The sequence below is a fragment of the Pelodiscus sinensis genome, chromosome 7 (assembly GCF_049634645.1).
Source record: "Pelodiscus sinensis isolate JC-2024 chromosome 7, ASM4963464v1, whole genome shotgun sequence".
Lineage (NCBI taxonomy): Eukaryota > Metazoa > Chordata > Testudines > Trionychidae > Pelodiscus > Pelodiscus sinensis.
The window spans coordinates 37,586,292-37,610,265 of NC_134717.1; the positions used below are offsets into that span (position 1 = coordinate 37,586,292).

Here is a 23,974-nt window from a genome sequence, read left to right on the forward strand (position 1 = left end):
AAGATGGACTTTTGTCGAAAGCTCAGGCACTAAAATCCTCTGTACACCATTCCCGCTCCTTGCAGCAATATTTGGCAAGGTATTTATATGAGATTTTCACTCAGAACAATATAATTGGTTGAGATCATTTTACTTTTTACCACAACAGTGTTAGAGTATATTTTCATCTTTATACTGGCACTCCAAGGCAGCAAACTTCTACATCAGTTTCTTTGGCTGTCGTCCAGGAACTTCATCCCACAAATGCTAAACTAAGAAGTTATCTTGTTACTGCTGCTTTGGCTGTGGTCTCAGTGGAGAGGGTAGGCCCATTTTTCTTATACATCTATATCTATACAGAGATATAAACAGGTAAAAGACTGTCTGCAATGTTATTGGCAATAGACAGGTTTACATAGTTTGAGCTGTCAACATGTCAGTTTATTTAGTCACTTTTTTAATTAATCATCTGTACTTGAATATGGTGAGATCATGTTATTTAATCTGAACATGAAAGGCCAGATTCAATCCAGGTTCATTATCAATCCTGTGGAGAGGTTCTATAAATGCAGTCTGTGAGGAGGAGGATTTACTTGACTACTCTTCCACCTGGAAAAGTAGGGAGAGGGTTAGAGCTGGAAAGGAATCAGCAGTAATTCTGAAAAATCATGCAAGGAACACAACATTACTTTCCGCTGTAAAAAGGACTCAGATTATCATCAAAGCTATATTATGTATAACCATTTATGGTAATCTGTTACATGTAATCTGATTACTTTTTAGAGTAATTTTTTATTGTCCCTTAATGTTCCCATCAGATGCATAAAATAAACATGTTTATATATAAACATATTTCTAACATACAGATGCAATACTGAGAAAAAATCCCAAAGTAGTCTATCCCTGCTTCCCACTCTCAAACACTGGGTTCTCTCATACATTATTCACTACTCATTCACAACCAGCGCTTCCCCACCATCCCCATCATCCTAAATAATTTTTTTGAGGTTCACAGGATCTTTTGCAAAAGCCTGTCGTTTCGAAAGAACTGTATCTAGACCACGGTTTTACTTTCGAAATGGCGCTTGTTCGAAAGAGCGCCATGACGCGATTATGCAAATGAAGTGTGAGATATTGAAATCCTTGCTTTATTTGTACTTTCGAAGTGTCTAATTTACATCCCTCTGTTGAAAGAGGGAGGTAGTCTAGACACAGCCTTAGATCCCACTGAAGTCAATAACAAAACTTTCAAGCAACCTATTGCTTGTAATACTGCTTGCAAATATTTTGCCATTTAACTTTCTTTAAAACAATCTAATTACCTTATTGCTGCCTCTTCCCTTTTCCTTTCACTCACCTTTTATCCCTTTCTTTTCCCTCTAACTTTTCTGTTCTATCTTCCTGCTTCTAACCTCTTCCTCATTCCTATCTTGCACTAGCTCTAACCCTCACTGCCCATTCTATTCCATTCCCTCCTCTATGCCTCTCCTCCTATTATAGCTTCCCTTCTGAGGTCTTCCTGCCATATGTCCTTCACTCCCCTCTCCTTTTCTTCTTGCTTTTCCTCCCCTTATCACCCTCTCTCTTCTTTCCTCCTACTTCAACCCACCAGCAACCTTTCTTCCCCTGATTTCCACATCTCTCTCTCGTATGTCTACACTGCATTCCTCTTTCGAGAGAGGAATGCAAATGCAGCTGAGCAAAATTGCGAATGAAGTGCGGATTTGAATTTCCTGAACTTCATTTGCATGATCGCATCCGGGCGCTATTTCGAAATACCCTATTTCGAAAAAAGAAACACTGTCTAGACACAGTTATTTCGAAAGAAAACCCTTCTTTCAAAATAACCCTTAAACCCCATTTTATAAGGGGCTCCCTGCAGCTGGATCTGATGGCTTGACGGATCCAGATCCTGCCTGCGGGCCATATTTTGCCCAGGCCTGTTATAGTTGATTGTCTACTATTACCAAAATATGTTCATGTTCCTAAGATAGTCAATTTAAAAATAAAATTATCTTCTTTCTTCATCCTTTAATAATTTTTTCTGATTGCAAAGAAATCTATTTGCTAATAAGGTTGTTTGTACCTCAATTCACTGATGCTACCACATGAGAAATGTAATTAATACTGTTGATCCAATTACTATTTAGCTGCAGTGCCTATAAAATCTGCTGCAGTAGAATGCTTCTTGGTCTTATTGATTGATACTTAAAAGGCAGATCTTTTGCTTTCACTACTCAAGTGGAAGGGAAAGAAAAGGATGGATGTTGTGTTCTATTTTAGTGAGCCTATAATTAATACATCAAGGGCCAAATTCTTCTTGCACTGAAGCCAATGAAAAAAGTCTGATTTCAGTAAGACCAGAATTAGATTCTTAGACATGTTGCAAAAGGAAAAGTACACTGAATGCTTCTAACAAGATGGACATTAAATCACTTTTTCAAATCAGCTGGTAAAAATATCTCTCAAAATGTCAATAGCCCCATCCCCATGACTAAGAATCAGAATCACCGAAGATGGAAAAGACCTATTAGAATTGTTTTAAAAAATTTCAACTCAATTGCAGCGTTCTTCATCTAATATTTCCAAACTGGTATTGGTCATGGCACTTGATCCTGTTCCCTTTGGAGCAAAGGCATCATTTGTTATTGGGTGAGGGGCAATTTCCCTCCCCCCTTTTTATAGCTCCTCACCAGCTAGCACCACCAGCTAGTCTCCACCTTGCCTGTTGGGGCCACTGTTGAGTGGGCCAGGTGTTGGTACCCACTAACTGAGTTGTCAGTGCTTCTCTCCTTTCCCCACTAGCTGGATAGGAAACAGCAGTGGCAGCCTCACTGTAGCCAAGTGCAGAGCAAACCAGGCTCGAATTCCTTGAAAGTAGGAATAAGAGATCCTCCGGAAAAGGGCTTATTTTCTGGAGAATCACGTCTAGACTGGCGCTTTTCTCCGGCTTATCCCCCAAGCCGGAAAAAAGCAGCAGCCATGTAAATGCAAATGCCGCGAGGGATATTTAAATCCCCCGCAGATTTGCAATTGCAATGTGTCTCATTAGCATCCCTTTTCTGGAAAGGGATGCCAATGTAGACACAGCCTACAAGTTTATTTTGAAATAATGTTGAGCTGGAAGACTTCTTACTCCGACTCCTGTAACCCTCTTTTTACAAGAAGTAAGGGAAGTCGAAGGAAGAGTGTTTTTCCTTCGACTTTCTGCTGTGTAGACAGCACCTAAAGACAAAAGCTATTTTGACTTAAGCTATACACTTGATATAGCTGAAGTTGTGTAGCTTAATTCAACTTTAGCCTTGATGTGTAGACGTACCCTAACAGACCACTGGTGAGAGATAGCACCAGAAGAAATACAGTACATTTTTGGAAAAAAAGGAAGAATGTGAAGATGTAAGAGTTACTTGCTAATTCTGCTTTCCCCCTGCTCCCCATAAAACAAAGGGACAAAGAGAAGAAAGCCTTAACTGCCACAAATGTTCATTCTTGGCACCATTTAAAAGTAATGTGAAAAAATGGTTATATTAAAAGTGTACTAATATTTATTGTATGTATATTTGGTATTCCGAAGCTTCCTATGAAACCTTTCTGTGCTCTTAGCCTTTAGCATTTCAATAGCTATTTTGTTTTTCTGCATGACCATATGAGAAACAGGAGAAAAAGTTCAGTGGTGCAGAATCTGTCATTTCTGCTTCCATGATAATTTATATTTTCTTCATTGCCATAATCCAGGGGTTGGCAATAATTTTTGATGGGTAGGGGGCAATTAAAAATTTGGAGAGTGGTCAAGGGCTGCACCCTTCCATATTAATGGAGGAGATGTGGGGTGTGGCATGGAGGTTGGGTACAGAAGGGAGCTTGCAGTAGGGGATTTGGGTGCAAGAGAAGGTATGGGATCTGGGAGGGAGTCTGGGTGAAGGAGGTGGTTGTGACCTGGAGCAGAGGAGTGGAGTGCAGGTGTTTGGGTTGTGACCTTCGGCAGGAAGGTGTTGTGACCTGGGGCAAAGGATTGGGATGCAGGATGGGATATGGGTGCAGGAGGGGGGAAGAGGGTTTGGGTTATATAGGGTAGAGGGTTGTGGTGCCAGAGAAAGGCTCAACCCAGGAGACTTACCTGCTTGACTCCTGGCCCTGCCTTCCCACCCCTGCACTGGCTGCAGGGGCCATTGGTCTTTCTATAGTTTGGGGCCTAAGGGGAGGAGGGAAGGGTGCTTCTCAAGTTGCCTGTTAAAAATACGCAGTTCTCATTGGCTGGAAACCTGCCAATGGGATTGTGCTGAGGGTGGGAGCAGTATGTAAAGCCTCTCCTCTCCCTCAGGCTTGCAGCTGTTCAAACAACAACCTCACAGCAGTCACTTTTCTCAGCAGTGTTTGCGGGGTGGGTGGGGAGGCAGGGAGCCTGCCTGAGGCTCCCCACTGCATCCACAGGCTGGATCTGGAGGCTTGGTGGGCCACAGACCATATTTTGCTCTGCCCTGACAAAATCTCTCTTTGAAACATTCACTTGGAATAAATGACAGCCATAAAAATGTTCTAAAGAATCTGCCTCCCCCCCCATTAACTAATGTAAAATCTTTGCAAGAAGTCATAGGAGATTTAAAAAAAATGCAGAAGACTTGGCAACTAGAAAAAATTGTTAATAATTAAAGGATGGCAGTCAGACTTAAGTAAAGTATCATAGTGATAGAAACAAATTGATTTTCTGCTGATATGGACAACAACTTATCATGAATACCTATATTACTGTAATATTCTTACTTTTCACTGTTTCTGGTTTTTACCTTTTGCACTTTGCTGAATTTGTTCCTCTCACTTTGGGGATTAAAACAAGGTGAGTTCAACAGTCTCAAAAACACAAGCAGAAAAATGCAAACACTTCATTGTTTGCCCTTCCCAAAACTGTTATCCACCATCCTTTGAACAAGAGGTTATGAATAAACATATTTCCTTGTAATTTTGATGTTTTGATAAATAACAGGAAACAGAATTCTAAAGCTAGTTCAGGACATAGAAGATTATAAATACAAACAGCAAAGCTGGTACTATGAATAGGTTAAAAAATGGATCCCAGCTTCAATATAAAAAAAGCTTGTACTTTGGGTGTTTCCAATTGCCTCTCCACTTATCTGTTTCCCTATAATCCACCTCTCTTCTGCCATTTAGCAGCCTCATTCATTCTGTGGTACTACAGATGCATTTTGCTCAAACATACCTGGTACATTTCAGCACTATAAACAGGCACATTCCACCTTTAAACAGAATTTGCCACATTCTGCAGCAATCAAGTTAAAAACAGTGGAAGTAATAGGACAACTCATGAAAGGTGTACGTTTTGAAAAGGGAATACTAAATCTTTATATACCCTGGGTAACACACTCATGATTTTCTCTTTTAATTGCATGCCCCTTGTTTGTGGATAGACATGTAGGACTTACTACACCTCTGCATGTATATCTGTGTTGAGAGTAATGCAGGTGCTGCTACAGCACAGCACTCCAGAAATATTGATCTGGATTCTTTTTATAGACTTGTACAGAAAAAAGGCATATAATTCCAAAGCTGCTTATGGAGATGCATATTACAGGTATTTCATTACTTTTAAAAATTGAAAACACATTTCTTTCAGTCTGAAAAGAAAATTCTTTGAATTACAACAGTTTCCCTTTTTTAGCCACCAGATTTATAAAAATACAATGAAAATAGCATGCAGTTTTAAAAAAAATAAATAGAAACAAATCAGAAGACAAACTATTCTAAATCTATATATTTACTAGATTAGGTAGATAAAACATTTGGATACATAGATTATGCAGAAAGGCAATTTGTTCATAGGACAGACAATAGAAAATATAAATGGAGAGACTGCTTGGCATAGCTGCCTTTTTGGCTGTTATAAATTGTTTATGAAATGTCTTTCACTATTTCCATCAAATTTTGTTCTTGCAGCAGAGATCATGTGTGCTCCTGCACGTGATTTCCCCTCTCTCCTGAGAGAGGAGAATGTGCCGCAGTTTACTTTGCTTGGGTTACACTGCAGTATGATCTGTTTTCTTGTGCAGGCACTATAAAAAGTCTGTGTTTTATGCTGCAACAGCTCTCACTTGATAGTGGAGAGAGACAGAAATATGATAAAAACCAGGAAGGTGGCACACTAGATCACAGAGATAAAACTTAGACGTGTCTGAGAAGGAAATAGATCAACACATTTGTACCATCCCCCTCTCACAGAGCATTATGTTAATAATGCAGAGGGTTGCCAGCCATTAGATATTCCTGAACTATAGATATGTCAGCAGTTTTCTCTTACCATATTGTATACAGCTACAGATTCCTTTCTGGTTGCATAGTGCGACAGCAGTTCAGTAATTCTCTAGTCCCACAACAACCAATAAACAAGCATCTTTATTAGGAATGTTTTAATTTTGTGTTATAAGAACATAAAATGGTCATACTGGGTCAGACCAAAGATCCATCTAACTCTGGGGTGGGCAATAATTTTTGATGGGGGGGCCACTCCAAGATTTTGGAAAAAGTGGTTGAGGGCTGCACTCTTCCATGATATTAATGGAGAAAGTGTGGGGTCTAGAATGGAGGCTGGGTGCAGAAGGGAGCTTGGGGTAAGGGATTGGGTGCAGGAGGAAGAGTTGGGTAGGTAAGGGAGTTTGGGTGAAGGAGGTGGTTGTGACCTGGGTCACTGAACAGGCTAACTGCTCATTAGAGGATTTAAAGTAACATTAATTCAGAGAAACGGCTGAGTGGACAAATAAGGGACTGTAGGTTTCTGACCACTGAGAGCTCTTGCTTATATGGATGCAGGAGGGGGTTAGAGGGCTTGGGTACGTGGAGTGGGGGGCAGAGGGTTGGGAAAGGGAAGGGCTGGGGTGCCAGAGGTAGGCTTGAGACCCCCAAACAGCCTGCTCTGCTCCTGCACAGGCTGTAGGGCCATGCTCATGAGTGAATAACTATGTGTTGGAGGGGAGGGGGCCCGTGGTGCTTTGTGTGTCACCTGTTTTTCAAACAGGCAGCTCCCACTGGCCGATTTCTGGCCAGAAACCAGCCAATGGAATTGTGCTAGGGGCAGGGACAGTGTTTGACACCTTCCCCCATCCACTCTAGGCTCTCCGTTTTTAAAGATTTACAGCCTGGCAGCTGCTTTTCTGAGTGATGTGCAAGTGGTGCAAATCAAGCAAGGAGCCTGCTTGGGGCTCCCTGCACCATCCACGGGCCGGATCTGGTGGCTTGGCAGGCCGAATCTGGCCCACAGGCCGTATTTTGCCTAGGTCTGATCTAACTCATCGATCCTGTCTTCCAATACCAGGTGCCCCAGACAGATTGAACCAAACAGAATCATCAAGTGATGTATTCCCTATTGCTCATTCCCAGCTTCTCACAGTTTAGAGACACCATTGATGCTCACCCTGGCTAATAACCATTGATGGACCTATTCTCTGAGGGTATGTCTACACTACCCCGCTAGTTCGTGGAACGAGGTGTACCGGTAGTTCGGAATAGGAATCCTAGTTCGAACTACCTAGTTCGAGCCCCATGTAGCCGCGCTGCACGGGGTTCGAACCAGCGGGGTTTTAAAAATGGCGGCTCCCCGCTTATGCAAATGAAGCCCAGGAAATTCAAATCCCGGGCTTCATTTGCAAGTGCGGTATGCCTACATTACCCTCCTAGTTCGAACTAGGAGGGCAGTGTAGACATACCCTATGTATTTATGTAGTTCTTTTTTTAACGCAGTTAGTCTTAGCCTTCACAACATTCTCTGTCAAGGAGTTCCACAGGTTGACTGTGTGTTGTATGGAGAAATACTTCCTTTATTTTAAACCTTCTGCTTATTAGTTTCATTTGGTGGCTCCTAGTTCTAGTGCAATGAGTAAACAGCACTTCCTTATATATTTTCTCCACAAATCATGATTTTATAGTCCTCTATCATATTCCCCCTTAATTGTTTAAACTGCAAAGTCCCAGTCTTAATCTCTCCTCATATGGCAGCTATTCCATACCTCTTATAATTTTTTTTGCCCTTTTCTGAATCTTTTCCAATATATTTAGTTTGAGATGGGGCAACCACATCTGCACAAGATGTGAGCATACCATGGATTTATGCTAGAGACAATGATATTTTCTGTCTTATCTATCCATTTCAATCATTCACAACATTGCTTGCTTTTTTTGACTGCCACTGCACATTGAGTGGATGTTTTCAGAGAACTATCCACAATGACTCCAAGAACTCTCTCTTGAGTGGTAACAGCTAATTTAGTCCAAGTCATTTTATATATACGTATGGATTATGTTTTCCAATGTGCATTACTTTGCATTTATCAACATTAAATTTCATGTGCTACTTTGTTGACCAGTCACCCAAATTTGAGAGATGCTTTTGTAGCTCTTCACAGTCTGTCTGGGACTTAACAATCTTGAGTAGTTTTGTATCTTCTGCAAATTATACCACTTCACTATTTACTTCCCTTTCCAGACCATTTATGACTATGTTGAATAGGGCTGGTTGCAGTATTAACCTCTGGGGAACATCACTATCTATCTTACTTCATTCTGAAAACTGGCCATTTATCCATACTGTTTCCTATCCTTTAACCAATTACTGACAAGACTTTTGCTGTTACCCCATGGCAGCTTACTTTGCTGAAAAGCCTTTTGTATGGGACCTTGTCAAAGGCTTTCTGAAAATTACAGGCTGAACCTCTCTAGTCCAGAACTCTCTGGTTGGGCATCATTAGGGACCCCAAAAGTGCTTCAGGAATGGGGAAAAACCAGTCCATCAGGACTATGGATACTGCTAGACCAGCGAGCCAGGCCAGCGGCTGGAGGCAGAGCTCAGCAGCTGGGGCGAAGGCCATGGCTAAAGATAGAACCTGTTGGCCTGACTGGAGGATGGGGAACTGGTGGCCAGAAGCAGAGCCCAGTGGCTAGGAGTGGAGCCCTGAATCTGGCAGCAGAGAGGCCCATATTGATCTCCCCTAGTCCAGCAAAATCCCTGATTTGGGACCAGTCAGGTCATCAGGATGCCAGACCAGGGAGGTCCAACCAGGATTGCAAATCCACTGGATCCCCTTGTCCACTGCTTGTTGACCCCTTCAAAGCATTATAGTACATTGGCGAGGCAAGACTTCCCTTTACAAAAAAACATGTTGACTCTTCTCAATAAATGAAGTTCATCTGAAGCAAAATACAGGACTATGTAGCACTTTAAAGACTAACAAGATGGTTTATTAGATGATGAGCTTTCGTGGGCCAGACCCACTTACTCAGATCAAATAGTGGAAGAAAATAGTCACAACCATATATACCAAAGGATACAATTTAAAAATATGAATACATATGAAAAGGACAAATCAAATTTCAGTACAGAAGGGAGATAGGGGGGGAGGTGAATGTCTGTGGCTAATGATATTAGAGGTGATAATTAGGGAAGCTATCTTTGTAATGGGTAAGATAACTAGATCCTTTGTTTAGACTCAGACGTAAAGTGTCAAATTTTAGGATGAATGACAGTTCAGAGGATTCCCTTTCAAGTGCACCTACAACCCCCAACTTAAACCTGTCCAACACATTATCAATAAACTACAGCCTATACTGGAACAGGATACCAAACTCCAAGAGGCTCTGGGAGACAGACCCATAGTCTCCTATAGACAACCACCTAACCTCAAGATGATTCTTACCAACAACCACAGGACATACCACACTAATACCAACCCTGGTACCTTTCCTTGCAACAAGCCCCGTTGCCAGCTTTGTCCACATATTCACTCTTCTGATACCATTATTGGACCTAACTAAGTGAGTTATAAGATCAAGAACACATATTCCTGCGCATACAGAAATATAATTTATGCGATCATGTGCCGAAAGTGTCCGTCTGCTATGTACATTGGACAACCGTCTCAGACACTTCGCCAAAGGATCAATGCCCACAAAACAGATATCAGAAAAAACAGTTTCTTGCCATTTCAACCAGAAAGGACACTGTCTCAAGGACTTAACTATCTGCATCCTGCTACAAAGACCTTTTAAATCTGCACTTGAAAGGGAATCCTCTGAACTGTCATTCATGCTAAAATTAGCCCACAGACATTCACCTTCCCATCCCTCTTCTGTACTGACATTTGATTTGTCCTTTTCATATGTATTCATTTTTTTAAATTGTATCCTTTGGTATATATGGTGTGACTATTTTCTTCCACTATTTGATCTGAGGAAGTGGGTCTGGCCCACGAAAGCTCATCATCTAATAAACCATCTTGTTAGTCTTTAAAGTGCTACATAGTCCTGTATTTTGCTTCAGCTACACCAGACTAACACGGCTACATTTCTATTGAAGTTCATCTATGTGTCTATTTTGTTCTTTACTATAGTTGCAACCAGTTTGCCTGGTACTGAAATCAGGCTAACTGGCCAGGAATTGCTGGGATCACCTCTGGAACCCTTTTTAAAATTTGGCATCACACTAGCAATCCTCTAGTCATTTGGTACCAAAGCTGATTCAAATTATACGTTATAAACTACAGTTAGTAATTCTGCAATTTCACATTTGAGTTCCTTCAAAACTCTTGGGTAAATACCATCTGGTCTTGCTGACTATTACTGTTTAATTTATCATTTTGTTCCAAAATTACCTCTAATGGCACCTTAATATGGCTCAGTTCCTCAGATCTGTCACCTAAAAATAGCAGCTCAGGTTTAGGAATCTCTCTCACTTCCTTAGCCATTATATGTTGGTTTTGCTGTTCTGTAATCTTATCTAGCACAACAGGTACTTGTATACTGTTATTATAAAAGGTGGGAGTCTATTCTTTTACTGATGCACATTGTAGTTTAATCGTATTAATACAAACTGAAGCACAAAATGAGCTCAATCTAGTTAGAGACGTAAAAGGTAACAAGAAAACATTCTACAAATATATTAGAAGCAAGAGGAAGACCAAGGACAAAGTAGACCCATTACTCAATGAAGAGGTAAAAACAATAACAGAAAATGTGGAAATGGCAAAGGTGCTTAACAACTTCTTTGTTTCAATTTTTACCAAGAAGGTTGATGGTGAATGGATTCCTAGCATAGTGAATGCAGGAGAAAAGGAGGTACGTTCAGAAGTTAAAATAAGAAAAGAACAAGTTTAAAATTACTTAAAAATTTTAGATGTCTTCTAGTCACTAGGGCCTGATGAAATGCATTTTAGAAAACTCAAGGGGCTAAATGAGTTTTCTAAAATGCATTTCATCAGGCCCTGTTCTGATGAAGGTCTTAAACTTCTGATGGCACGACAAGAAGCAATGGGCTTAAATTGCAGCAAGGGAGGTTTAGGTTGGATATTAGGAACATGCTACCAAGTGTCAGAGTGGCTAAGCACTGAAATAAATTGACTAAGCAGGTTGTAGAATCTCCATTGTTGGAGATTTTTAAGAGGAGATTAGACAAACACCTGTCAGGGATGGTCTGGATGGTGCTTGGTCCTGCCATGAAGGCAGGGGCCTAGGCTTGATGATCTCATAAGTATTCTATGAATAAATCTCATATCTAATAGAGCTCAAATCCTCTTGTACCCCATCCCTTGTAAAATACAAGTGGACTCAATTTGTGCATATAGCACTACAAAAAGACAATGTGTGCATATAGCACTACCAAAAGACAATGAGTGTTGTAATGTATGTGAAATTCAATAATGGGAAACGGTAGTAAGTCCTCAGAACCCAGAGCTGAAAAAAATAAGGGTTGAAATCTGCCCCCATGGAAGTCAATGAGAGTTTTGCTGTGGATTTCACCTTAATTTCATTGCAACTAATAAAAAGAGAATACTGTAGGAATTTCTGGAATCTTGCTAGTTCGTATATAAGACCCTAATGGCCCCATTATGCTAGCGCATCTCCTTACTACTTTAACTTTTTTAAAGAACAGGATATTATAGTCTAAGGAGAATGATTGAGATCTTTGGTCTGCTGTAAATCCAAATACCTTCTAGGTTGCCCCCCCCCCGCTCCAAAGATCTTTTACCACAAGAGAGCTTGGAGAAGAGTAAAAAAACATCAGTCTCTGATAACTGACCTCTCAGTCTTAGGCATGCATACACAGACCTCCTGATACCTTCCAGGACACAATAATGAAATCGTCACCTTGAAAAAAGGTGATTTTATTAATAAAACAAAAAGATATATGTGCTAAAGCATACTTGGTTGCTAAATGTTACAGAGCAACTGAGAAAAGAACACAAAGAAAAATGGTATCTTTGGGTGCACCTTAGATAGAGAGAATGGGGGGGGGGGGAAGGGGAAGCACATGGACTTAGCACAGATAAGTTTAACTGAACAACAAAATAAAGAAAATACCTGATTGCGACTAAATATACATTTTTCCTATCTACTCACAATCAATGCTTCTAGGTCCAGTCCATTTCCGTGCCCAGTACTCCTTGTAGGCATGGTAGTTCTGCCTAGTTCAATTCGTTTTCCCCAGCTCCTAGCTTAAAAAACTCCCACAAAGAAAATAGCAAGCATATATCTTTCAATTCAAATTTCAATATCCTCTGCCATTGCAAACACCCCCACCTGAGTTTAACCCTTTAGTCATCAAATGCTGTTGAGCACTCCTCCTATCCATCACACATACATACTCCTGTTACCACTAATATAAAACACACAGCAGAAATCCACCCTCCTCAGAGACATTTCACTGGAATAAAGGACATAGATGTTTAGAATTGGGGTTATAAGAAAATAATGCCTATTTAAGTCTGATTACAATTTCAATAAACATCACAACAGCATGTTGCCGGCAAGAGTAAGTCTCAGGTTTGACACTGGGTTCTCAAAGTACAAAGACATGCTACACAGGTATATGTCAAACACAAGCAGTTTATTTTCTGACAGCTATCAGATGTTCCCCTTAACTAAAAGAACAACATGATAGGAAAAGCGGCATTCTTATATCCCTTCTGCTAGCTGGGGAACTCCGTTTCAGCTGCAGATGAAATGGGAGACTGTCTCAGCTTCCAAGGCACCGGTACCCAAAGCCCATCGGTGAGGTCCAAATTGCTGTGCTCTGGTGCAGCTTTAAATACTGTGTCTCTACCTTGTTTGTGGCAGTTTGGAAATTTCTGGGGATTACTCATGGCTTGTTACAGTATTGCTCAGCTGTACTGCTTGTCCTTTGACTTTGTTTACATGATCAGTACATTTAGGTAAACAGGATTGTTATGTTCCCACCCTTATCTACAATTCGTTCTTTGCTACAATGGCGTATGTTCCTAGAGGCTTGCTTCTGGCTCATCAGTAGTAGGGAAGGGGGGAGGCAAAAATGGAAAAGGGGGGAGAATGCAGGCCTCACCATCCCTATACTTCACACGTACAGAGTTCTTCTGCAATTGACCCCTACACAGCACAAGATTAATGATGACAGAAATGTGCTGGCACGCTTATAGGGTACGAAGGTGTTACTAATGACCACAAACAAATGCAAGTTTATGCTAGTATGTGACAGTAGAAAATACACCGTAAAAAAGAGAACTATCATTCCAGTGTTATCTTCAGAAAACAACATAATGTAGGTTTTATACACTGAAAAAGAGTGCATCCAATACAGTAATCAAAAACAGTAGTTTTGTTTTGAACATGCAATCAGTGGTACTGCACAGCTGAGGTTTTTTGAAGTTTTTATAGTTGTATTGATAATTTTTTACAATAAATATCTAATTTTTACTATGATACAGGAATTTTAAAGCAAATTAATGTGTGAGGAAAAAACTGAAACTCCATTTAGGTAATGAACATCTGGGAAGTTCTATTAATTTGAGCTAATTAAAAATGTTAAACTCTGAGCTTAAATTTTAGCTCTAATTAGTTTAAATTCATTTCTATGCAAGGTCAAAAAGTGATAACTCTCCAGCCCATTATGTTAAAGAAGAGAGAAAGAGTAGATAATAATAATAAAAAACCCCTTTAAGATTGAATTATCCCTCTCTCAGGGTACTATGTTTCCATCCATGCATTTAGATGCCAAGAACTTCTGTATTTTGCTCAATGCCAAGTACAATGTCAATAAAAAAATACTGATAACTTTCCAAGAGCTATATGTTCTATGAAAGTTGTAAATATCTAAAATAACTACACAAATGACAAATATAATTTAACATTTGTTATTTTTATGGCAGTTGAATGCTCTATTTTCTAAATTAAATTTTCTTGTTTTCCTTAACAGTGAATCTAATAATTTTGTGGAAGATGCTATATAGTGTTGGAGGCTGGAATCCTCTTTAAGTTCACAGAATGTGTGACACCTGGGCATCAGCAGCACACAAAGGACCCCACATTGTGCCAGTGCCTCAGACATCATCTAGCGGGACCTGTGAGAGTAATATGGTAATTAAAATCACCATCCCCATTGAGTTCTTGGACCACATGCTATAATACCCTGAACAAGTGCCTCATGTTATTGTGTTGTGATGCTATTTACTAAAAATTGAATTGAGACCACTAATTCTTTCCCATAATTTAAAAACAATCAGATAGTAACAAGTTCCTATCAATACTGACTTGAGCCATATTGTAATTAGTGATCTAATTACAATAGACCCTATTTCCCCATCATTAAAGCCATTTTCCTTTAACTTTATGAGAAACCCATTTAACATTGTGTATTAATTTTACATAATAAAACACAGATTAAACAAACACATATGATAAAAATGTAATCTTTATTCTTTCATCTGGTTAGTAATGTAGTTTACTGTTATTTATGGGGAAACATTTTCCTTCATGCAGTTTACCAGTACACTACACGTGAATAGTTTTAGTAAAAGAAGGAGTCTATGTTTAACTCCACTTTGTGTAAGAAACAAAAAGGTCCTGATGTGATGCATTACACAAGTTCACTACTTTGTTCTTGTTTGTATGAAAAAGACTGTGAATCCTATATTATATTTTGAACAGTTCTAGTGCATCATGAATCAACAAGAATAAGTCTACATAAACAGACACTGAGAAAGATCAAGGAAACTTCAGATGCAGGCAGCTAAATTTCTCCATTCTTTTTCCACATACAAAGAACAACCTATTCAGAGACAAGTGAACTGTGGTCCCCACTTTATTGAAATCATTTCATTATTAAAGTATATTCAAGTATAATTAGAAGCATAAGCTTACAACTACTCATTTCATGTTTTAAGTTTCTTAATAGAAAATAAGTGGAAATAGAAATTAACAAAAACCTGTTTTCTAACCCCATACTTTCAACAAGTTAAGGCATTTTTTACACATCCTGTATAGTCCAATTATACACCCCCTCCACATAATATTATCTTTTTAAAATTAAAAAAAGCTCTTAAATAGCAGCAAACTATTGCTTACTGATATGAGGAATGTCGTCTGGTTGAACAATTTGTTTCGCTTTTCCTCTGACAATGGCTTCCCATATTAAGACTTCCGAACTTCGGAAGGCATAAGATACAGCAACAAGGCGTAAGATACAGATAACATGCATCAGTGACAGCCTTCAAATTATTTATAATAGTACAGAATATATGTATTACCTGTTGAAAGTCTCCAAACTAGACTTATAGTGATACAGATCTGATGAAATAAATACTGAGCTCAGGTCATTATTTGCTTGCTTAAACCACTGCATGCCACTGTGTCAAACAATGATTTAAGTATCAAAAGCCATTTCACTGACAATTACAACATCAGCCTTGCTGAGAACAGATGCATTTAAAAATACTGCAGGATAAAGCAGAATAGCTACATCTATTTGGTCATTTCAGTGTTTTGGGAAGATTCATTTCCTGTAGCAGAACACTTGACAAAAACATATGGGAACCAAATTCCTCCCTGATTTACACTTCTCTTGCCATGTCTCCCTTGTGCAACACTATTGGGAGTTGGGTTGTTCGCATGAGGTATAAATCAAGGCAGTACATAAGAATGGCCATACTGGATCAGATCAAAGGTCTATCTAGCTCAGTATCCTGTGTTTTGACAGTGGCCAATGCCATGTGCCCCAGAGGGAATGAACAGAACAGATAGTCATCAAGTCATCCATCTCCTGTTGTCCATTCCCAGGTTCTGACAAACAGAGGCTGGAGATACCATTCCAGCTAATGGCCACTGATGGACCTATCTTCCATGAATTTACTTAGCTCTTTTTTTAACAGCATTCAAATCCTGGTCTTCACAACATCCTATGGCAAAGAGTTCCATAGGCTGATTATGCATTGTTTGAAGAAATGCTTCCTTTTGTTTGTTTTAAACCTGCTACCTATTTAAGTATTTGTCCCATGGGTACTTGAAGTTCCCATTGATCTGAACATGTTACTTCCTTTATTTTAAATGAGTTTTACTCACATGAAAAGACAAGCAGAGACAGAATGTAGCTCCAGAACTTAGAATAAAATATGGAATACAGTGTTTAAATTTAATTTATGTTAAAAAAAACCCCATAAAAAACAACTACCCAACCAACCAAGCAAGCAAAAAAAAAAAAAGGACTTCAATTTTTGGGTATTCTTTGTGACTTTATATTTATGTTTTTGCTGGATGTTCTATTTCATGATAGTCAAAATACTTCAAAATTAAGATCCACCCTGAAACCTGGAAATAGAACTCTGCTGCTCTTTGTAACATCATGTTTTCCCCTGAATGAGCTCTAAGTACAGCCTGCCTTCATGCAAATCACTTCTGTATGAACACACATGTGGTTACAGAATTATATATTTGCACCCTTTCAATGTTCCTTACAGTCTAAATAGCAATGTTGTGTCTCCTCTTCATCAGTACCAGCTGATAATGGAAACCGTATTCTCTTGGCAAGGCTGTTATTCTACAGTCACAGTTTGATTTAGGCACTGACCTTAAGATAGGTGTGTGTGTTTGTGTGAGACAGAGAGAGAGAGAGAGAGAGAATGAATATATATATACACACACACACGTAAAAACTCTCAAGTTTGGCATAGACGTCCTTCAGCAGCCCTATTGACATAAATGTCACTTTTTCAGGTTGTAAATAATTTGTCACAAATGGAATTCTTTGTTTCCTTTTATTTTTTTCTTTCTCTGATGTCCTTACTTTTGTCTTCTTTTTCTGATTTGTCTTTTTCATATTTGTCTTTGTCTGGCTTTGTTACACTATCGTAGGAAGGCGGAGAGGTTGTGGAGGGGGTCCTATCTGTTTTTTCTGCAGATGAGTTTTCACTTAGCTTATCCAGAGTCATATCGCCTTTGATATGCAGATCATGCTCTTCTTTGCAAGACATAAATGAAACTTTTTTCACTGTTTGCCTTAAATGGTAATGCCTGTAAGCTCGCTGAATTATAGTAGCAGACACCTCCTGTTGTTTTCGTTTTAATGTGGTTGTAATTGGTTCATAGGAGACTTTAGAAGGGTTGGCTGCCATAAACCGATCTTCCATTTGTATTCGAAGTGCATCCATCTCATCACTTTCCCCCAAAACACGCTTGGTAAAAGCAAACAGGATGTCAAGGCAGTGAATTCTGTCACCACTCACCAAGGGCAGATCCATTGCAATAAGCTGAAGAGTGTTTGGTTTTGCTATAAGAAGAGGAGGATCCAAAGAGGCTGCAAAATCAGACAATTTACTGTATTCTATAAACTGGGTTGCATCTGGATCGTACTTTTCCCAAACCTCATAGAACATCTCAAAGTCATCCTCACTCAAAGGCTCGGCACTCTCTTCTGTAGCGACACTGAAGTTCTCCAAAATAACAGCAATATACATGTTTACTACAACTAAAAATGATATAATAATATAACTGACAAAAAAGAAAATCCCAACTGAAGGGTTACCACAGTCTCCTTTAACAGAGCTCCCTGGGTGAGATTTATTAGGGTCACAGTCTGGGTCTCCACTGTTAAGAATTGGTGACAGCAAACCATCCCAACCAGCAGATGTGGTAATCTGAAATAGGCAAATCATGCTGTTGGGAAAAGTTTCAAAGTTGAACATGTCATCAATCCCAGCTTCCTTCTTAACATAAGCGAACTTGGACATTCCAAATATAGCATAGATAAACATGACTAGGAAAAGCAGGAGACCAATGTTAAACAAAGCTGGAAGAGACATCATCAAAGCAAAAAGCAGAGTGCGGATCCCTTTTGCACCCTTGATCAGACGCAGGATTCGACCTATTCTGGCAAGTCGGACAACTCTGAACAAGGTGGGGGACACAAAATATTTTTCAATCACCTTGTCTAGAAACATACCTGTAAAAAAAAGAAAAAAAGAGAAAAGGATAGTCTGTTTTATAACAACTTAAATTTTCCATATCACACAGCATAAATGAAGATAGACCATATCTATGCTTAGTGGAGATTCTGAATAGGGAGAGAATCATAATGTATTTTCTTAAATTTTGCAGAAGAGCTTCTATTAAAAGACAGTGCATAGATGCTATATTTGTTTTGGCACTTTTTACAGTGGGGTATGAAAAACAAACTGACATTAAAATACTGAAATACTAAGAAAGCCTATTTCTTTACAGATTGCTGCAAATGTTCTAAAACATGTCTCCTGTTTATAGTATAGTTAGGGGAAGCAAAAGCTAAGTAACCATCTGATCTTATAAATCTTTCATTGTTAAACCAAATATGCATAACAAATATTTGTCCTTCAATTCATTACATTCCTTTTTAATGTGATTATTTCTTACCTATTATTGAGAGAATGACAACCACAAAATCAAATATGTTCCAGCCTATGGTGAAGTAATAATGACGGAGTGAAATTAGTTTGAGGACACATTCTCCAGTGAAAAGGACAATAAACACCAGGTTAATCCAGTATAAAATATCTTTCATCTCATCACTCTCGTCATCAGTTTCTACCATCATTGTGACCATGTTAAGGCAGATAAGGACCATGATGCTGATATCAAATGCTTGTTTTGTTACAATATCAAACACAAAACCTTGGAATTTGTTCTGAAAAAAAAAGTAATAGTGAATCTGCTATTATTAAACATGTGTACGTGCGCGCGCACGCACATACACACACACACACACACACACCAGCCTTTTTGCAGTTTATTTCTTTTTAAAGGAAGGCTTTGGAAATCAGTGAAACATAAGATTTGAGAGAGAAGAAAATAAGTGTGCTAGTCTAAGTTTCCCCCCAGGAAATGAATTGGTTTATACTCTTTCATATCTGAGAGCTATCACATGAAGAGAATCAAAGATTCTACTGTGACCACATATAAACATGCATACATTTTCATTTCCGACTATAACATTCAGAAATGTTTGACACTTAGTTTGTCATTGTGTTTTGATCAAATTCAAATGAATGTAAAATAATATAAAATTCTTACCCTTGGCCTAGGTATAGGTTTTTGTGGTTTCTTGGATCCCAACTTTTTCATTGCATTGTAATATTTTTTCTGTTCTTCTGTCATGAAGATGTCTTGACCTCCAAAGTAAAGAAATAAAATAACTGTTACAAGGTCCATCAATGGCTATTAGCCAGGATGGGTAGGAATGGTGTCCCTAGCCTCTGTTTCTCTGGAGGTGGGTGACGGGAGGGATCACATGAGGATTACCTGATATCATCCCTCCCTCTGAGGCATCTGGTATTGGTCACTGTCAGCGGACAGGATACTGGGCTAGATGGACCTTTGGCCTGACCCAGTATGGCTGTTCTTATGTTCTAGGATTAATCATGCTATCAGGGACATTATTTCACTCTGTTATTCAAATATATAATAAGTACAGAATTTACTATATAGGCATTCATTCTTTCATAAGATATTCAGGAATTAAAGCTGTACTAGTGATGTCAACATCTGTAAGTCAGCTATTAACCAAAAATGAGTTCTGAAGCTAGAAAAAGAATTTAATTAATAGGTCTTCAATTACAACAGATTAGGAATAACTAACTTCTGAATATTTGTAGACGTTAACAACTTCTGCAAGAAGAATAACTAACTTCTGAATATTTTAACAAAAATTTTCAAAAATGTTATTTTATAACTTTTCAACTCCAGCCATGTGCCAAATTTATTTCTAAACTATTGAAGTCCAATTTAATTTCCCATAATCCTCTGACTTTATTTTAAAAACTAAACAATTTACTATCCCTATCAAATTCCAACATCTTGCTTCTTACTGAAAAATCTTTACCATCTTGTGGAGCATTCCACCAAGAACCTACTCTCCATTAGAGGACTGAGCAATAATTTCAGGATTTGGTATCTCTGGTTTGGTAATTCTGTATCTGATAAAATCTTCACTGTTACCTTATAAGATTTTCCCTTCTCATGTTCACTCTTTCTAGAGTCAGGTACCCTCTTCCTATTTCTCTTTTTTTTGTTTTTAAATACAAATGGCTCCCTGCAATTTCCCCATAGCTGTGTCCCCACACTAAAACAAAAAAGGAAACCACATGCTTTCTGCAGTTGGAAAAAGCGCTACTGATAATATTCAGATATAAGTTTATTTTGGAATTCTTTAAATTCTTTTCCTCTTTATTTGTAAAAAAAAAGGTTTTAGTTGTTTTCAAAGGAATGTTTCGGGGGAAACTATTTCCTTAATCTAGCCAGTCAGGCTAAGAATCTGCAAAAGAAGAAGCCACCTCTTGCCTTTGCTTTAAAAAATAACAATTCTTAGAGTGATTTCTTTAAAGCTTGCCACTTGGTACAGGCTGTCAATGCCTCCAGGACCTGCTCATTAACCGAACAACTGAAATGAGACTAAAGTATTACAGCCCAAACGAGTAAACTATTGTGTGCGACACATAGAGATAGGAGGCATTGAGATGCACTAGTGCTTGAGGCCCTTCCACGATGGCAGGGAAATGATTAAAACAGAAATGCCCAGATAATCCTGCACCGACATGCTACAGAGGAAGACAAAAATCCGCCACCCTCACTGCCATTCTGACTTGGGGGGAAATTCCTTCCTGATGCCACATATGGCAATAGGTTTGATCCTAAGCATGTTTGATCCTTTCTCCTTACCCTTATGTCAGAGACCAACCTTGTATTCTCAAAGGCTAATATGGGGTTCCAACATGTTGACCATGATTCAACGTAGAACAATCATTAGCTTTCTCAATCTGAGATCACACAGGAAGATCTGGGTGACCTTAAAGACTGGAGTGACAGAAATGAGATGAAATAAAGTGGGAGAAAAGCCTGTTGAGAGTCTTTGGATTAAGTTTAGATGCGGGGGTAAAAAGGGTGATGTTGTGATGGTTGTCTCTTATAGATGAGGCCTTCTTCAGACAATTAACAGAAGCTTCCAAATCACAGGCTCTTGTTCTCATAGGGCCGTGGTCCCCAACACGGTGCCCGCGGGCGCCATGGCGCCCGCAGGGGCATTTCCATGCGCCCGCCAGGTGCTCGGGGCTGGCCTGGCACCGGGTGCATGGCGGGGAGAGCGTGCTCGGGGCTGGCCTGGCACCGGGCGCATGGCGGGGGGAGCGTGCTCGGGGCTGGCCTGGCACCGGGTGCACGGCGGGGGGAGCGTGCTCGGGGCTGGCCTGGCACCGGGCGCATGGCGGGGGGAGCGCTGGCCCCGGGCGCGCGGCGCTTGGCAGGGGGAGCGCCGGCCCCAGGCGCGCGGCACTGGTGGGGGGAGCGCCGGCCCCAGGCGCGCGGCGCATGGCGGAGGGAGCGCCGGCCCCGGGCGCGCGGCGCAGGCGGGGGGAGCGCCGGCCCCGGGCGCGCGGCGCTGGTGGGGGGAGCGCCGGCCCCGGGCGCGCGGCGCTGGTGGGGGGAGCGCCGGCCCCGGGCGCGCGGCGCTGGTGGGGGGAGCGCCGGCCCCGGGCGCGCGGCGCTGGTGGGGGGAGCGCCGGCCCCGGGCGCGCGGCGCTGGCGGGGGGAGCGCCCCTGGGCATGCGGCTATGGGGGGGGCCGCCCCTGGGGTGCAAGTGTCCCCGCCCCCTGGCGCCCGGCGGGCGAACGGCCACGCCCCCTGGCGCCCGACAACCTTGAAATGTTGGGGACCATTGTCATAGGGGACTTTAATCACCCTAACATCTGTTGGGACACCAATACAGCAGTACATAGACAATCTAGGAAGTTTTTGGAGAATGTTGGGGACAACTTTCTGCTACAAGTGCTGAAGGAACCAACCAGGGGCCATGCTCAGCTTGACCTGATGCTTACAAACATGGAGGAATTAGTAGGAGAAGTAGATGTGGAAACCTGGGCAGCAGTAATCATGAGATGGTTGATTTCAGGATCCTAACCAAAGGAAGAAGAGAGAGCAGCAAAATACAGAACCTGGACTTCAGAAAAGCAGACTCTGACTCCCTCAGGGAACTGCTGGGCAGGATCACCTGGGATGCTAACGTGAGAGTAAGGGAATCTAGAAGACCTGGCTGTATTTTAAAGAACCTTATTGAAGGTGCAGGAACAAACCATTTCAATTCATTGTAAGAAAGCAAATATGGTTGGCGACCAGCTTGGCTTAAGAGTGAATCTTTTGCAAACAAACACAAAAAGGAAACTTACAAGAAGTGGCATATATTAGGGAAGGGTATAAATATATTGTGTGGGCATGCAGGGGTGTAATCAGGAAGGAAAAAGAGCAACTGGAATTACAGCTAGCAAGGGAAGTGAAGAATAACAAGAAAGGTTTCTATAAGCATGGTAGCAATGAGAGAGTGGTCAGGGAAGGTGTGGGATTTAATGAGGGAGGTAAGCTAGTGACAGATGATGAGAGAAAATCTCAATGCTTTTTTTGCCTCTGCCTTTACAAATGGGATAGGCTCCCAGACTACTTTACTAGGCAGCTCAGTATGGGCAGCCCTCAGAAGAGAACAAACAGGTTAAGAACTATTTAGAAAAGATAGACATACACAGATGGGGCCAGATCTAATGAATCTGAGGGGGCTGAAGGAGTTGGCTGATTTGATTGCAGAGCTGTTAGCCATTATATTTGAAAACTCATGGTGATCAGGAAAGGACCCAGACAATTGGTAAAAGGCAAATGTAGTGCCCATCTTTAAAAAAGGGAAGAAGGACAATCCAGGGGACTACAGACTGGTCAGATGCACCTCAGTTCCCAGAAAAATCATAATAGGGATCCTCAAGGAATCCATTTTGATGCTCTTGGAAAAGAGGAAAATGATCAGGAATAGTCAACATGGATTCATCAAGGGCACGTCATGCCAAACCAGACTGCCTTCTATGCTGAGGTAACTAGTTCTGTGGATATGAGGAAAGTGGTGAACATGATATACCTTGACATTAGCAAAGTTTTTGATACCATCTCCCACAGTATTCTTGCCAGCAAGTTAAAGAAGTATGGATTGGATAAATGGACTGTAAAGTTGATAGAAAGCTGTCTTGATTGTCAGGGTCAATGGGTAGTGATCATTGACTCAATATCTGGTTGGCGGTCTGTATCAAAAAGTGCGTCCCAAGGGTTGGTTCTGAGATCAGTTTTGTTCAATATCTTTATTAATGACCTGGATGAGGGGATGGATTGCACTCTTAGCAAGTTTTTAGAGGAAACTATGCTGGAGGGCATAGATAGGGCCAGCATGACCTAGGAAAATTGGAGGATGGGACCAAAAGAAATCTGATGAGGTTCAACAAGGACAAATACAAAGTCTTGCACTTAGGATGGAAGAATTTCAATCACCGCTACAGGCTGGGGACCAACTGGCTAAGCAGCAGTTTGGCAGAAAAAGACCTGGGGATTACAGAGGATGAGAAGCTTGATACAAGTCAACTGTGTGTCCTTGGTGCCAAGTAGGCTAATGGCATTAGGGTGCATTAGTAAGAGCACTGCCAGCAGATGTAGGGAAGTGATTATTCCTCTTTAGTCAGGACTGCTGAGGCCACATCTGCAGTACTGCATCCAATTCTGGGAACCAATTACAGAAGGTAGTAGAGAGGGAGGTAGTAGAATTTCCATCCCTAGAGGTTTTTAAGTCCCGGCTTGACAAAGCCCTGGCTGGGATGATTTAGTTGAGATTGGTCCTGCTTTGGGCATGGGGATGGACTCGATGACCCC

The 23,974-nt window shown here is 40.6% G+C and overlaps 1 protein-coding gene across 3 annotated transcripts in view; it reads right to left on the reverse strand.

Annotated features, from left to right (window-relative positions):
• Window positions 1-14,673: 14,673 nt before the first annotated feature.
• The window catches only part of LOC102458957 (sodium channel protein type 2 subunit alpha-like), a 167,254-nt gene continuing 157,953 nt past the window's right edge, over window positions 14,674-23,974 (reverse strand). For all 3 annotated transcript variants that reach the window (XM_075933532.1, XM_075933531.1, XM_075933530.1), the window contains 3 exons: window positions 19,321-19,425; window positions 18,664-18,934; window positions 14,674-18,217 (listed from right to left, as the gene is read on the reverse strand). In XM_075933532.1, the coding sequence (XP_075789647.1) occupies window positions 17,034-18,217; window positions 18,664-18,934; window positions 19,321-19,425 (1,560 nt within the window). In that variant the 3' untranslated portion in view covers window positions 14,674-17,033. The remainder of the gene's footprint in view (window positions 18,218-18,663; window positions 18,935-19,320; window positions 19,426-23,974) is intronic.